The 17356-nt window shown below is 38.9% G+C and overlaps 1 protein-coding gene across 8 annotated transcripts in view; it reads right to left on the bottom strand.

Moving 5' to 3' along the window:
* Nucleotides 1-222: 222 nt before the first annotated feature.
* zip (myosin heavy chain 10) overlaps nt 223-17356 on the bottom strand; it is a 278670-nt gene continuing 261536 nt past the window's right edge. For 4 of the 8 annotated variants that reach the window (XM_071663889.1, XM_071663890.1, XM_071663891.1 and 1 more), the window contains 8 exons: nt 17073-17244; nt 16443-16913; nt 14379-14525; nt 9420-9626; nt 7802-7957; nt 7525-7688; nt 3511-3645; nt 223-2675 (listed from right to left, as the gene is read on the bottom strand). In XM_071663889.1, coding sequence (XP_071519990.1) covers nt 2546-2675; nt 3511-3645; nt 7525-7688; nt 7802-7957; nt 9420-9626; nt 14379-14525; nt 16443-16913; nt 17073-17244 — 1582 coding nt within the window. In that variant the 3' untranslated portion in view covers nt 223-2545. Of the gene's footprint in view, nt 2676-3510; nt 3646-3968; nt 4060-7524; nt 7689-7801; nt 7958-9419; nt 9627-14378; nt 14526-16442; nt 16914-17072; nt 17245-17356 lie in introns of all 8 variants that reach the window. The other 4 variants (XM_071663894.1, XM_071663895.1, XM_071663896.1 and 1 more) reach the window with 3 other exon arrangements.

Here is a 17356-nt window from a genome sequence, read left to right as displayed (position 1 = left end):
CCTCTGTAAATCAAATATTCACTTTTGTTCCCCCTGCCTTTACTTCATGGCATTCATGCATTCTGCTAGTCCTGTCATGCCATTATTAGGTAACTCAACTGTATTCCTATTCACTCCCACTTTGAAACATGTTATCTACCACAAGGATTTTACATATTCTATCTTTTTACCGAGCCACTCACTTCACATGCTACTTTCTTATATAATTTAAGAAAACACAAGTTGTCAAGGCCATTTATTGCAGTCAGCTGGAGTGTCACAAGTATACATAATAAATGAATATACCTGATTATTACATACAAACAACTGGACAGGTTAATATCTGCCGAGTGGTTGATTGGTGGGAATAAGAACAGAAATTTATCATTACCTTATTCAGTGGTTCTTAAACTAGATAATTATTTTTCATTACCTTTAATTAATAAAATGCGCTTGGCACACCTCCCCTGAATAGGAACTTAACACCCAGAAACCAGAAAACCCTATCTAAAAGAAAGGGTCAGACTTAAAATTATCAGTCTTGGACATATGGACGGTATACTACTGTCCTCCTGAACAGATTAAGGTGAATTATCCCCCTTTCAAAGATGTCACCCCACAAACCAAACTCTCATGATCTTTTCATTCTCTAAGAATTAACAAATTCTTATTTCAGTTTGATTTCTAGAATCTGCTGTTAACTTAAAAGAAAGGCTTATTTAATTGCAAGATTAAAATATCAAGCCAAGAAAAATACTGACAGACTCTAGAATCCTTTAAGATATACTTGTGCATCCTGACTGACATGCCTTAAAAGAACTTCAGGCCCAAACTTGTTTGGTAAGCAATAATGTACCCTGCTGTTTTCTAGAAAACTTGGCATAATCAAAAGTCTGTTTGTTACCTGATCAGAGTTCAAATTAACAAATGCAATAGCAATATCAAAACAAAGCACCTTATAGAAGCTTTACACCTTAAATCACAAATAAAAATCATTTACTGCTATTCTTTCTTATCACCATCCTGTACAGAGTATCTAATACCAAATACCCTCTACCCTAATCTTCACAATATAAATATTTCAGTGGGTCTTTTCTACAACTATAAGGCCATATTTTCTACTGATGACTGGGAATGATTTTTTATATATATATATATATATATATATATATATATATATATATATATATATATATATATATATATATATATATATATATATATATATATATATATATATATATATATATATATATATAAATGAGGTCACAATTTGCTGTGAGCAATGGATTAATTTTAAGGTCACTTGTAAGAGAATAAAAATCACCAAGGATACAACCTGTACATACAACTATTTTGAGAAAATTATCTAAAACTATGTGGACTGTTGTAATTAAGCTCTGGATAAAAAGTAGGTACAGGATGTATAAGAAAACTCTTGAAACACTAATTGGCCTGGCAACTATACAGGATACTGTGATTATGATAATACATAACAATAATAATAATTATAATAATAATGATGATATAGGTAGTTCTTAACTATCGGTAATAGCTTATTCATTATTCGTCTATACAATTGTAGCAGATTGGAAGCATTCATGGTTAGTTTGATACAAAGATAGGAAAATCTATTACGACAGTACAAAAAGTAACAGCATGATGCATGCCTCGTACTATTCAATGCATACTGGCAACTAATACTGCCAGAACCATTGAAGCTTACCCACACTGCTGGCAACAGGTGGCACACAATGGTGTGGATCTGGTAACAGGTGTCAGGAAGTGCAGTAGTATCATGCAACCCTCACAGTCCATGTCAAAAACCCACCCCACACCAGATGTTACCACAAGTGTACTTATATCCTCTGTTTACAGGAGTCATTTGTTGCTTAGCAACTTAGTTCCAATCAAACACACACTCAGAGTTTACTGCCCCTTCATTACCCCCAACAACCAGTTCCTTCCTTTTAGACATAAAGACCAAAGGTAATTAAAATAAACTGTACCAACACTTCACATGTTGGAAATTGTCAGAGGTCAGGATGAGGCTACTTTGTGCTTTTTGCTATCTTACAGCCACTCCATAAAATCTTCCCCTTGGATTAAGTACAAATATGCCAACATTAAAACACCCTAGAATTCTGGAATGTTATATTTTGTCAGTTCATTCACTGGGTATGCATATATGGCAACAAATTCAACAAGACACACCCAATGCAACATATAATCCTATAAATACTTTTATTTTTGTAAATTTAAATATTTAAAATATAATTCAATATTCACATTTAAACAGTTTCCAGTGACAAACCAACAGTTTATTCTGCATGATATTTCCTTTATTCCAGTGGTTGTTGGTATTTCTTATTGCAGCCACACCAACTAAAATGAAAAACTTGAAACTTTTCACCCCTCATTATTACATCCTTCAATTACATCAATGTGCACGTAATTTCTTAAATGCGAAATGAAGAGGTGATAGTCTCTTTGGAGATACATAATTAAGTGATCTCCGTCCAGGAGGATGTGTCCCAGGACCAGTGATGTGATGTGTGCACGCTCTTCACTTGGTGACATCTTCCTCCCCATCCACTGAATCATCTGCATTTTGCGAGTCATCACTACCAGCAGCAATGGATCCACGCTTTACCCCCAAGAAATCAAGACGGGAACTGAGTCCAGCACCACCGCGCCTGACAGGAAAAAATTCACATGAGTTTATCTCAGTTCACTGTTGATAAACCTGGCATGCTCTCCTGCATTTGGCTTAAATGTATAGTTCTGCTGCAAGGATTTCATCACAAAAGTATATACATGTCTATGTGAGTATTTTTTGCACAATATGGAAGCCTTTGATCATAGTTCAGATTTACAGCTTATTCTTACAGAGAGAAGATAATCTATGCAATGAACAGAGCAAAGGAGGCCTATCTTTAGAAAAATATCTGTGCATATAGCAAAAATGTGAACAAGCTGGCAATTATGCATGCATATACTAAATAAGATAACTGAAAGGCTATATAATCTAAAGCTTTATTCACTAAAGTGAAGTACTGAAAACTATGTGCGGTACTGCTCATGCTAATGTGCAATGAATGTACAAAATATAGATACACTAATTTCAACATGCATATACGATTAGGTTACTACTAACGTGTGACCTTTCCGAAAGGAGTATCTGTAGGGGATGGGAAATGCTGAGAAAATGGTTCTGACATCTGTGGTACATTCTCGAGCAACTCACAAATACAATACATAGTTTCAAGCAGTTGCACCAAATAAAATGCCCATGCAATGATGCAACATTTACCGAAAGAAATCAATTATCTATACTGTAAAGCCTAAAATGTTGTCAAACTCAGTAATTAGTTGGAATAAAATTACATCCTAGGTTAATCCAAGTTGAAGTATCACAAACACGGACATCGATTATAAGAAAAAATGCAAGACTTCTAATTTGTCATGGTTTCCACCTCGCACACACGGCACTGCCTCACTACTCGGGCTAATAACCACAAGAAAACAAACTTCTCATCTTCACTGCTACTGAAATCTTGTGTGAGATCAATCACATTTGAAGTCGAAGCATTCTTCATAAGCTTGCACAGGCCACGATTTGTTCTTTTTGTGATTTGATTTAAGACCTTTTCAGCTTCTGCTTGGCTACAGCAGCCATAAAACAGAGAGGTACATTAGGAAATTTTTCAAAAACTCCTACTAAAAGCAATATCTAAATTTTATGCTAGTAAGGTTAATATAACTGGTTTCTAGATCCTATTACCTACAAATTTCATGCCTCCATCCACCACCAAACAAATCCTAAATCAACTTCACTGAGATTTCTTAAAATAGCACATGTATGACAAGACACCATTGCAATTAGGCGCAAAAAGCATGGTGTAGCAAGTAAAAAGTGCAGTACTAAACAATATATTCATAAAGTACTCAATGAATGTCTACAGCATGAAGCCATTTGAGGTACCCACGAGAGCCTAGTCTTCCTGGTCGTTCCGTGTGACAGAAGTCGCGGTGATAGACCGACGACTACTCAGCACATGACTACCCATTTTACTACTGCTGCAACACACCAACATTTACATATGTATATATTCATATTTTGACATAAACCTATTTATCTTTATATACAAGGCTCAGTAACCTTATGAATTTATCATATCTTTAAGAAGAGGGTATAAACCACACTTTTACTTGTCAACCTTTGTATGATCCACCAACATTTTCTTTATGAATTAAATGATTCTCCCACTTCAGTGAGGTAGCATCAAGAACAAATGACCAATTCTTTCCTTTAATTGGAATCATTCTCTTGGCCACATTTTTTTTTTTTTTTTGCATTTTTTACCATCACATTTGCTGCATCCCATATAGAAGGCAGCAGTGAAAACACCCAAGCTGAGGAGTGGCAGAAAGACTATATACACTCAGTACAAGATATCTTTACCCATGAACATATGCACAGACAAGTATAAGAGTAAGAATGACAGAGCTAATGAAGAATTTTTGGCTTTACTACTGGGGGGAGGAAAAAAATCAATGCTGATTTAAAAGTCATCTCTCCTTGAACATCTTTGCAAAATCATCTTTTAAATTAAACATACTTTGTGCATTGATTTATTAATGTTCACATTTTTTTTCTTCTTTTACAGTGGGTAACAAGTTTACCTATGGAGCCGGGCATCCCTGCCCTTTTTGCTAGCCTAAAAGGTTGTGGCTGGAAATTGCAATTCTGCAGATAATACATAAAAAAAGGGTAAGTGCAGTCTCAAATGAAAGCGGTGTGCATGCAACCATTCCAAGAAAATGTGCATGTTCATTTGAACGAAATCAGCTCAGGAGGAATAAATGATGAATATAAAAAGAAAATGTTAATGACACCTTCAATGAAAGAATATGAATAAAAAAATAATGAATGATAAACAGAATAAGTTGAGGTAAAAGTAAAGTACCAACCCCTGGTAGGCTCATCAACCTGTCAGAGGGCCATGTCTCCAGATCTGGATATCCCTAAGTCAGCTCATGCTCTGTTACCTACTGTTGGCTGGCTAGGCCTGTCACAGCTGTGGTGATTAAACCCCAACTGAAATTGGTACCCATTTATCTATCAATCAGAGTTGGGATGGAAAGCTGGTTGAGTTTTGTACCATTTGCCCGGGTCAGGGATCAAACCCAAGACAGTGGATTTACAATCAGTAATGTAATCACAGCCCCAATGAGAGAGACTTTTCTTTGCAATTACTGTTCATTACATAATCCAAGCTGCTTTGCGTCCTAACATTTTAAAATGATATGGCATAGTTTATCAAAAACTATCTGCTTCCCATGCCATAGCTCAACTCTGAGACTCATGTTCTGAGGACTTCAGGTCTCACTCTGCAGAGGTATATAATGAAAAGGGAGAGATATAAGGTAAATCAAGAAAATAATAAATGATTTTGAATCTTAACCTCAACTGCAATTCCACCAAATTTCTGATGTAATCACATTCTAGCACAATCATATATACATAATACCTGTGTACACATTCATTGATAAGAGCAATACGTATACGGTAAAAAATATATAATACACCTAAAATGTTGATCACTGCTTGATGTAAAAGCTACTTCACTGCTAATTTTTCAATGGATTTTTTTTTTTGCTTTGTCGCTGTCTCCCACGTTTGCGAGGTAGCGCAAGGAAACAGACGAAAGAAATGGTCCAACCCACCCCCATACACATGTATATACATACGTCCACACACACAAATATACATACCTACACAGCTTTCCATGGTTTACCCCAGACGCTTCACATGCCCTGATTCAATCCACTGACAGCACGTCAACCCCGGTATACCACATCGATCCAATTCACTCTATTCCTTGCCCTCCTTTCACCCTCCTGCATGTTCAGGCCCCGATCACACAAAATCTTTTTCATTCCATCTTTCCACCTCCAATTTGGTCTCCCACTTCTCCTCGTTCCCTCCACCTCCGACACATATATCCTCTTGGTCAATCTTTCCTCACTCATTCTCTCCATGTGCCCAAACCATTTCAAAACATCCTCCTCTGCTCTCTCAACTACGCTCCTTTTATTTCCACACATCTCTCTTACCCTTACGTTACTTACTCGATCAAACCACCTCACACCATACACTGTCCTCAAACATCTCATTTCTAGCACATCCATCCTCCTGCGCACAACTCTATCCATAGCCCACGCCTCGCAACCATACAACATTGTTGGAACCACTATTCCTTCAAACATACCCATTTTTGCTTTCCGAGATAATGTTCTCGACTTCCACACATTCTTCAAGGCTCCCAGAATTTCGCCCCCTCCCCCACCCTATGATCCACTTCCGCTTCCATGGTTCCATCCGCTGCCAGATCCACTCCCAGATATCTAAAACACTTTACTTCCTCCAGTTTTTCTCCATTCAAACTTACCTCCCAATTGACTTGACCCTCAACCCTACTGTACCTAATAACCTTGCTCTTATTCACATTTACTCTTAACTTTCTTCTTTCACACACTTTACCAAACTCAGTCACCAGCTTCTGCAGTTTCTCACATGAATCAGCCACCAGCGCTGTATCATCAGCGAACAACAACTGACTCACTTCCCAAGCTCTCTCATCCCCAACAATGGATATGTGAACTTATTTCATGCGAAATAATTTCTAAAAACACTAGGGGTATCTTAAGAAACCTAATCCCTAACTGCACCTTGTTTGAAATCAATGAACATTAAAAACCTTTAAGCTTTCATTTTCTTTTGAAGTAAAGCTGAAGGCAGTGTAACCTAGGTACTTCGACGTAGTGCCACAACATTATTCAGTACAGGTATAACTCATCCAACATCCTAATATATACCAGAACCTGTTAAAGATACTTTGCATTCCGAAAAATGCCATTAGAAGGCAAATGAATACTCATCCCTCTAACAGATCTTTAACAACTGGTAAACTTGTACTTTCCCCATTTCTAAATTCTATCTGTGAAAATAAAATGGCCATACTTTTCTTACATAGGTAAAGACTGTCAACCGTAGCACAACTGATGCAACACAGAATTTGACTTTTTGTACTTTAACTTCTACTAAACAATCAAAACCTATTTTGATTAAAAGGACTTAACTATGCTCCATCAACTTTTTCTTTCAAAGCAAGGTACCACATGCATAATCTTTCACAAACATACCTACCAACTTCTCTCTTAAAACTTAAGTCTTAAAAAGACAACTGATGGAAACCCTGCATGATGGCCTAGCTACTGCAGAAGTGAAGCAGTTGCTACTTGCCTGAACTAGGTAACAGGGCTGTGTCAACAAAATAAGGGCTTAAAAAAAAAGTCATTCAAGAAATCAAATTAAAAAACATGCAACCAATGATTGATATACTATAATGAACAATCTACTTCATATACTTTTAACACCATTAATTTCTTTAAACATTATCCAACTATATCCTAGGAGCTGCTATCTCCAAAATACTTCACACCTTCTCCATAGTGTGAATAACATGGTGTTTACCATACCTGAGTTTAGTCTTCAGGGAAGAGATTTCTCTGCTCTGTGCTTCTTGAGATTCCAACATATCTTCTACTTCACGTTGTGCTTTACGGCGCTGCATTTTCTCCTTTGATAACTCATCCTCTGTTTCTTCCATGCTTCGCTTTAGTTGTTTGACTCGAGCATTTGACTGCAAGATTACAAGACTACATAATTAAAGAAAATGCAGTAATATCATTCTATTATTTCTACATGACAGATGACTGGCATATATAACAAAAGTAAATTTTAGAATGAACATGCCTTATCTAATTGCTCCTTATACTGGTCAGCATGACGGCGCTCATCTTCCACTTGCATAACTAGCTCCTTCAACTTCTTCTCAAGCTTGCGGTTGGCCTTTGCTTGTGCTAGACGGTCACGAGCCTCAACCTCAAGTTGTTCTTCTAAGTTGGAAACCTGAAAGGTATTTGAAACACAGCCTCAACTTTCAATTCTCATCATTTTACCCTAGCTTCCATTCACTAACACTCTTGTCCGAACCACTTCATCCCACAAAGAAAAGGTCATGAGAGTCTCCTTAAACAGTTAAACATCAAACCCCATTTCTTATCTACCTTGGATAATTCTTAACCCCTCAACTCCTCTAGATGGATAATTACACAGCTAAATAATTATTCTACATGTAAATTTACTCTAAGTTTCATGCCTCAACTTCACAACCGCCTACCAAGCCTGTGTGGTTGCCAAGGTGGCATCAAGATACTTTTCCCCAAAATAAGGCATGCTCCAGCCACACCAATGAAAGCTCTTTCATGAGTTTTCTGAGAAGGAAACCAAGTAGCATTTACCTAGATCTAGAGGACCAGGTAGAAACTGATCCTGAATAACAGAGCGATGATCTGTCTTCAGAACATGTGGAGAGTGATTCTATGTACACCGACTCTTCCAATATTGAAAGCTGACCAAGATGAGGCAGGAAAAGGTGTTTCCAGCACAAGTGAAAGCAAATCAGCATTGCTAGCGTCTGCCTGACCTTGACAACACTGCATATGACTAGTGCAGCTCACACTTCTACAAACTTTTATAATTTTACTGTCGTGAAAAATTATGAATGAATCAGTGATTTTACCAAGATACATCACTTTTGATAAAACATAATGCTATCCAGTGATAACTCAACTGACACTTTGGCCTTACTCCTACAAATATTTAATGTATTGTACAGAAACATCTCCAAAGCTTCAGCACACTACCACAGTGACAGCACTAGACAATACAAATTTTTGAAGTGCCTCTTTTCAGTATCATAAGAATATTTAATGTAAGGTTACATACATCCATAAAAAAAAAATTAAAAACAGATAAGCTCATGGTTAAAAAAAGGATACTTTCATGAGGAGTTTATCTACCTATAATCACTCTATGACTACTCACTAGGAAACTCTGGTGTTACTGAGGAAGTCTTTCTAGAAGTGCTTGCATCCTAAAGCTGCGCTACATCCAGTAGCAGAGAAACATGGACTCTTTTACGAGTTAAAAATTCTCTGACAAGAAAGTACTCTCAATGATACAGCCTCACCATCAGTGACTTTCATTCATAGTGTAACCTCGAGTGTGAAGAATCTTGCAACGCTTGAGCATCTTCATATATCAACAATAATCTTTCATTACATGAATATCAGAATTGAAAAAAAAAATCTTTAAAAGGTTTGAAAGGATAACTTGATAAAATGTCAACATCCTAAGAGACTTGCAGTTTTTTAGCAGTTATGAAGTGCAACACTGACATATACTTCAAACAAATCTCATACAGATTTTTGGGGTCACAAGCTCTTTTTTTTCATCAAAATATCTCATACCATGACTGTACTGCAGAACCTATCCTTCTCCAACCTTTGTCAGAGAAAGTAAGACGCACCTTTGACTCGAGTGCTGCAATGGTTGCTTTCGTCTTCGAACGGACTTCAGCCTCTAATTCTGCTAGTTTGGCCTTTAGCTCTTTGTTCTGACGTTCCAACATAGATCGCTGACCCTCCAGTTTTACCACAAAAGACTTCTCAGTGTTGTAGTCAGTTTGTAGTTGTTCCATGGAAAGTTGGTTCTTTCGCATCTTATCCGTGAGTACCTGTCACAAAAAATATAAGATCCTGTAACAAATTACACCTTTTCAAACATATAATTCCAGTTCATAAAGTTGAGTAGGATACTTGAGAAAAATGCAAATTTTGAAGTGAGATGTTAATAAAAAAATTTAAGGCTAAACTGTATAATGAGGAAAGTAAAACATACAGCATATGAAAATATGAGTTAGAACTGGAAAAAGAAAAGGATTCAGAATATATAGAATATCATAAATAAATATATAGAATATGTATTCTATATATTTATTTATTACACATGATTGCTATTTCCCGCATTATCAAGGTAGCGCAAGGAAAACAGACGAAGAATGGCCCAACTACCAACATACACACATCTTCTTTTTTTTCTTTTTTTCATACTATTCGCCATTTCCCGCGATAGCGAGGTAGCGTTAAGAACAGAGGACTGGGCCTTTGAGGGAATACCCTCACCTGGCCCCCTTCTCTGTTCCTATATATATATATATATATATATATATATTTTTTTTTGCTTTGTCGCTGTCTCCCGCGTTTGCGAGGTAGCGCAAGGAAACAGACGAAAGAAATGGCCCAATCCCCCCCCCCATACACATGTATATACATACGTCCACACACGCAAATATACATACCTACACAGCTTTCCATGGTTTACCCAAACGCTTCACATGCCCTGATTCAATCCACTGACAGCACATCAACCCCGGTATACCACATCGTTCCAATTCACTCTATTCCTTGCCCTCCTTTCACCCTCCTGCATGTTCAGGCCCCGATCACACAAAATCTTTTTCACTCCATCTTTCTACCTCCAATTTGGTCTCCCTCTTCTCCTCGTTCCCTCCACCTCCGACACATATATCCTCTTGGTCAATCTTTCCTCACTCATTCTCTCCATGTGCCCAGACCATTTCAAAACACCCTCTTCTGCTCTCTCAACCACGCTCTTTTTATTTCCACACATCTCTCTTACCCTTACGTTACTTACTCGATCAAACCACCTCACACCACACATTGTCCTCAAACATCTCATTTCCAGCACATCCATCCTCCTGCGCACAACTCTATCCATAGCCCATGCCTCGCAACCATACAACATTGTTGGAACCACTATTCCTTCAAACATACCCATTTTTGCTTTCTGAGATAATGTTCTCGACTTCCACACATTCTTCAAGGCTCCCAGAATTTTCGCCCCCTCCCCCACCCTATGATCCACTTCCGCTTCCATGGTTCCATCCGCTGCCAGATCCACTCCCAGATATCTAAAACACTTCACTTCCTCCAGTTTTTCTCCATTCAAACTCACCTCCCAATTGACTTGACCCTCAACGCTACTGTACCTAATAACCTTGCTCTTATTCACATTTACTCTTAACTTTCCTCTTTCACACACCTTACCAAACTCAGTCACCAGCTTCTGCAGTTTCTCACATGAATCAGCCACCAGCGCTGTATCATCAGCGAACAACAACTGACTCACTTCCCAAGCTCTCTCATCCCCAACAGACTTCATACTTGCCCCTCTTTCCAAAACTCTTGCATTCACCTCCCTAACAACCCCATCCATAAACAAATTAAACAACCATGGAGACATCACACACCCCTGCCGCAAACCTACATTCACTGAGGACCAATCACTTTCCTCTCTTCCTATACGTACACATGCCTTACATCCTCGATAAAAACTTTTCACTGCTTCTAACAACTTGCCTCCCACACCATATATTCTTAATACCTTCCACAGAGCATCTCTATCAACTCTATCATATGCCTTCTCCAGATCCATAAATGCTACATACAAATCCATTTGCTTTTCTAAGTATTTCTCACATACATTCTTCAGAGCAAACACCTGATCCACACATCCTCTACCACTTCTGAAACCACACTGCTCTTCCCCAATCTGATGCTCTGTACATGCCTTCACCCTCTCAATCAATACCCTCCCATATAATTTACCTGGAATACTCAACAAACTTATACCTCTGTAATTTGAGCACTCACTCTTAGCCCCTCTGCCTTTGTACAATGGCACTATGCACGCATTCCGCCAATCCTCAGGCACCTCACCGTGAGTCATACATACATTAAATAACCTTACCAACCAGTCAACAATACAGTCACCCCCTTTTTTAATAAATTCCACTGCAATACCATCCAAACCTGCTGCCTTGCCGGCTTTCATCTTCCGCAAAGCTTTCACTGCCTCTTCTCTGTTTACCAAATCATTTTCCCCTAACCCTCTCACTTTGCACACCACCTCGACCAAAACACCCTATATCTGCCACTCTATCATCAAACACATTCAACAAACCTTCAAAATACTCACTCCATCTCCTTCTCACATCACCACTACTTGTTATCACCTCCCCATTTGCGCCCTTCACTGAAGTTCCCATTTGCTCCCTTGTCTTACGCACTTTATTTACCTCCTTCCAGAACATCTTTTTATTCTCCCTAAAATTTAATGATACTCTCTCACCCCAACTCTCATTTGCCCTTTTTTTCACCTCTTGCACCTTTCTCTTGACCTCCTGTCTCTTTCTTTTATACGTCTCCCACTCAATTGCATTTTTTCCCTGCAAAAATCGTCCAAATGCCTCTCTCTTCTCTTTCACTAATACTCTTACTTCTTCATCCCACCACTCACTACCCTTTCTAATCAACCCACCTCCCACTCTTCTCATGCCACAAGCATCTTTTGCGCAATCCATCACTGATTCCCTAAATACATCCCATTCCTCCCCCACTCCCCTTACTTCCATTGTTCTCACCTTTTTCCATTCTGTACTCAGAATGCCCATACATGCACATATACATTTCAATGTATACATACACATACATATATATACACATGTACATATTCAGGTTTGCGGCAGTGGGAAGTGATGTGTCCATGGTTGTTTAATTTGTTTATGGAAGGGGTTGTTAGGGAAAGAGGGGCAAGTATGCTGTCGTTGTGGATGAGAGCTTGGGAAGCGAGTCAGTTGCTGTTCGCTGATGATACAGTGCTGGTGGCTGATTCATGTGAGAAACTGCAGAAGCTGGTGACTGAGTTTGGTAAAGTGTGTGAAAGAAGAAAGTTGAGAGTAAATGTGAATAAGAGTAAGGTTATTAGGTACAGTAGGGTTGAGGGTCAAGTAAACTGGGAGGTAAGTTTGAATGGAGAAAAAGTGGAGGAAGTGAAGTGTTTTAGATATCTGGGAGTGGATTTGGCAGCGGATGGAACCATGGAAGCGGAAGTGAATCATAGGATGGGGGAGGGGGCGAAAATTCTTGGAGCCTTGAAGAATGTGTGGAAGTCGAGAACATTATCTCGGAAAGCAAAAATGGGTATGTTTGAAGGAATAGTGGTTCCAACAATGTTGTATGGTTGCGAGGCGTGGGCTATGGATAGAGTTGTGCGCAGGAGGGTGGACGTGCTGGAAATGAGATGTTTGAGGACAATATGTGGTGTGAGGTGGTTTGATCGAGTAAATAATAATAGGGTAAGAGAGATGTGTGGAAATAAAAATAGTGTGGTTGAGAGAGCAGAAGAGGGTGTTTTGAAATGGTTTGGTCACATGGAGAGAGTGAGTGAGGAAAGATTGACCAAGAGGATATATGTGTCAGAGGTGGAGGGAACGAGGAGAAGTGGGAGACCAAATTGGAGGTGGAAAGATGAAGTGAAAAAGATTTTGAGTGATCGGGGCCTGTAAATGCAGGAGGGTGAAAGGCGTGCAAGGAATAGAGTGAATTGGAATGATGTGGTATACCGGGGTCGACGTGCTGTCAATGGATTGAACCAGGGCATGTGAAGTGTCTGGGGTAAACCACGGAAAGTTCTGTGGGGCCTGGATGTGGAAAGGGAGCTGTGGTTTCGGTGCATTAACACATGACAGCTAGAGACTGAGTGTGAATGAATGGGGCCTTTGCTGTCTTTTCCTAGCGCTACCACGCACACATGAGGGGGAGGGGGTTGTTATTTCATGTGTGGCGAGGTGGCGATGGGAATGAATAAAGGCAGACAGTATGAATTATGTACATGTGTATATATGTATATGTCTGTGTATGTATATATATGTATACGTTGAGATGTATAGGTATGTATATTTGCGTGTGTGGATGTGTATGTATATACACATGTAAGTGGGTGGGTTGTGCCATTCTTTCGTCTGTTTCCTTGCGCTACCTCGCTAACGCAGGAGACAGCGACAAAGCAAAATAAAATAAATATAAATAATAAATGGTTTGTGATTGATTTGAATGGGCTGAGAAAGAGCTTATGACACTGCTTAAGTAGTCTGCAGAGTTTGGCTGTAGATACCAGAATCTGGTTTTGGTATATTTACCAAGGCGATCATGAAGGTCGGTTATGAGGTGGCTAGTCAATCCATGCTACATAAAGGACTCTCACTATTTTACAACAGATTTTAACCACATTTCCATTTTCAACTTTACTGCCTTAACGAGGTAGCATCATGAACAGACCAACACTGGCCGCACTTGCACACACCCCATCTCTAGCTGTCCTGTATAATGCATTATTAAATCCAAATCTCACCATCCAGAAGCAAGACCCAGGCCATCCCATCTTCAATGGTTGAGCCCATTGACAGCAAGTCAGCCCATACACCACATCAATCCAGTTCACTTTAACCAGTGCATGCCTCTAGTGTGATAATATATATGACTGTTTCTGAATAAGCCATTCCTGAGTCTAGGGAGTACAAATCTAAGTAAAGGCCTCCAAGATAAACCCTTCTATGACCCCTTACCTCAACAGTGCTTTGCTCCTCCTCCAGATCTTCTTCAAGGGCAGATATTCGTGCTTCAAGCCTTTTCTTTTCATCTGCGCTTAACGTGGCTTTTGATGTATATTGGTTGAGCTCCTCTTGAAGTTCATCTCTCTCAGTCTCTGCATTCTGATAAATTAAAAATTGCTATCAGATATGAAGAAAGCAGTGACATATCAAACACAGCAGCATACATAAATCACTGAAAATGTAATTTTCTTGTAAAATCTTATTCTAGGAAACCTATGTATTTGAGTCAAAACTTACAACTACAAACACCTTCCACACACTTCCCACCTCCATCAATCAACCAACTTCATCCAAACACACCCCCAATTGCAAACACACTTACAAAAAGAGCCATTCTAATATAGATTTAAAAGCCATTCCCCTTTGCACCCTGTAATTACCACTAATACATCTCTCTTCTTTTCTCTTTCACTACCCAAATTTTCTTCATCATCCCTCCACTCACTACCCCTTTCTCGCCTGCCCATCTCCAATCTTCCCATGCCACTCACTTTCCTTGCACATGCCTGCACTGCTACCCTAACTGCCACTCCAAACTCATACTCCCTTTGTTTTGTTCATTTTAAACTAGTCATTCTACACTTAATTTCTCATCATTTCTTTACACAGGTCTCTTTTCCGAGCTCACTTACTTTCGTGACATAAGCATTCATGTCATTTTCTCTTTTCCGAAAACCTCTATAAATCTTTATCATTGCCTCCACCAGGTAATGATCAGACATCCCTCCAGCTATCCCTATCAACACATTCACACTGGAGTATTTTTTGCATACCTATTTATCAGTATGTAATCCAAATATTTTTTCTCTATTCCATACATCATCTTTTCCCGCGTTAGCTACATAGTGCTAAGAACAGATGGAAAAAATAAACATTTGCTCAAATCTGTTTAACCAGCTGTTATATGCAATGCACCAAAACCAAAGCTCCCCATCTATAACCAGGCCGCACATATCTTTCCATGATTTACCCAATCCACTTCACATGCTCTGGTTCAGTCCAATGACATCACTCCTACTGACTGCATCATTCAATTCACTCTATCCCATGCACACCTTTCACCCTTCTATATGTTCAGGCCCTGATCACAAAATCTTTTTCACTCCATCCTTGCATCTCCAATTTGGTTTCCCTCTTTTCCTTGTTTCCTCCACTTAGGATGCATATATCCTCTTAATACACCTTTCCTTGCTCATTCTCTCCATATGTACAAACTACTCCAGCATGAGCCTCTTCAGCTCTCTTAACTACACTCTTTTTATTATCACCCTTCTCTCTTACCCTTATATTACTTAAACCACCTCACACCACATATTGTCCTCAAACATTTCATTTCCAACACAACCATCCTCCTTTGCACAACTTCACCTACAGCTCATGCTGTAGTTCTCTTTCATTCTGATGGCAACATTCCTCACTGAATGTGGTATTCAATAGCATCTCGGACACTTTCAGTTTAAGCCATGATGGTAAAATGCATCTTTAACTCAAGCTCCTCAAAGTGTCATAAACTTCAATTTTGCAACTTCTTATCTTGAACTTACAAACATGCAATCAAGTATCTTTTCAAACCACTCATTTCTCAACTTTCTCATACATAATGATCTGTATATCTGAAACTTTATCTCAACTCTTTATTTCATTCCAGTTAAAGGGCCCAATTACCTATCACTAGTGTCTCATAAACCTTAGTGGTCTAGTTTTCCCTTTCTGAAGGTGTCTGTAACTTGCATCCCATAACATTCATTGTCAATGCTCTTGCATCCCATAACATTCATTGTCAATGCTCTTGCATTCCACTCACCCTTTTGCTACAAGTGTTTCCAGGCATGCCCCTAATCCATGCTCATAAGCATCTTCTGTGGGAAATATTTGCAGAAGTAGGGGGTCCAGAGCCACCAAGCTATCTAAAAGGGCAGGAACACTTAACTTTGAAGAATTCTTACTTCTCTTGCCTTCAATTAAGCTTAAAAATACTGAAATACTGTTTTGGAAAAATATGTTCGACAATCTCACCTTACGTGCTCTTTCAGCAGAACTTAGATCTTCCTGATACTGCAGTAATTCTGTTTCCATTGCTTTAATTTTCCTCTCTAATTCCTTGTACTGTGCTGACATCTCCTCACGAGAAGCCCTACTTTCTTCTGCCTCTCGCTGGTATTCCTTAAGCTGTGCTCCTGCTCGCTTCAACTGCTTGAGAGCATCATCCTTGACTTTACTGTTCATCTCAAGTTGTCCCTCCATGTCCTTGAGATCACCTTCTAACTTCTTACGAGCAGTTACAGCAGCTGTACGCTGCTTGCGTTCTTCTTCAAGCTCAGCCTCAAGTTCACGTAATTGCTTCAGCAGTCCTCGCCGTTTTTCTTCACCCTGTTCCTCTCGAGCATTGAGGTCACGTTCAAACTGTGCTTTCATTGCTTGCATGTTGACTTCTAATCGCAGTTTGGCATCTTCTGTTAACTGCAGTTCATCCTCAAGTTCTTCAATCTGAAATGTTTTTATAGTGTACATTCATTAATGAATAATCTATAGGTACTGTAGTAATGCAAGACTTAACTGCAGCAGAACACATGTAAACCAAAGATTCTCATAAGTGAGCCACCCAGGTAAAAGGCAATAATCTATTCATTTATCTTCTGTACTTACTTGTGTCTTCTGTTCAGCCAACTGTGACTCCAGGGCCCGTTTTGCCTTTTCCAATTCATGAACATTCTTATCGGCTGTACCCCTTGTTGATACTAAATCATCAAGCTCAATTTGTAACCGTTTCTTGCCAGTTTCCAGGTCTTCAATACGTTCCATATATTCTTCCAAAGTTCTAGTAATACAAGAAAACAACACACAAATGCTTTTACTTCAAAGAGTATCTTAAGGAGTATACAATCACCTTTGTTAAAAATGAAAAAATAAAAAACTATAGCAAAGCTTTA

This window comes from Panulirus ornatus, chromosome 8, assembly GCF_036320965.1.
Source record: "Panulirus ornatus isolate Po-2019 chromosome 8, ASM3632096v1, whole genome shotgun sequence".
In the NCBI taxonomy this organism is placed as follows: Eukaryota; Metazoa; Arthropoda; class Malacostraca; order Decapoda; family Palinuridae; genus Panulirus; species Panulirus ornatus.
The sequence above is the reverse complement of the archived record's forward strand: the minus strand, read 5'-3'. Positions and strand labels throughout refer to the sequence as shown.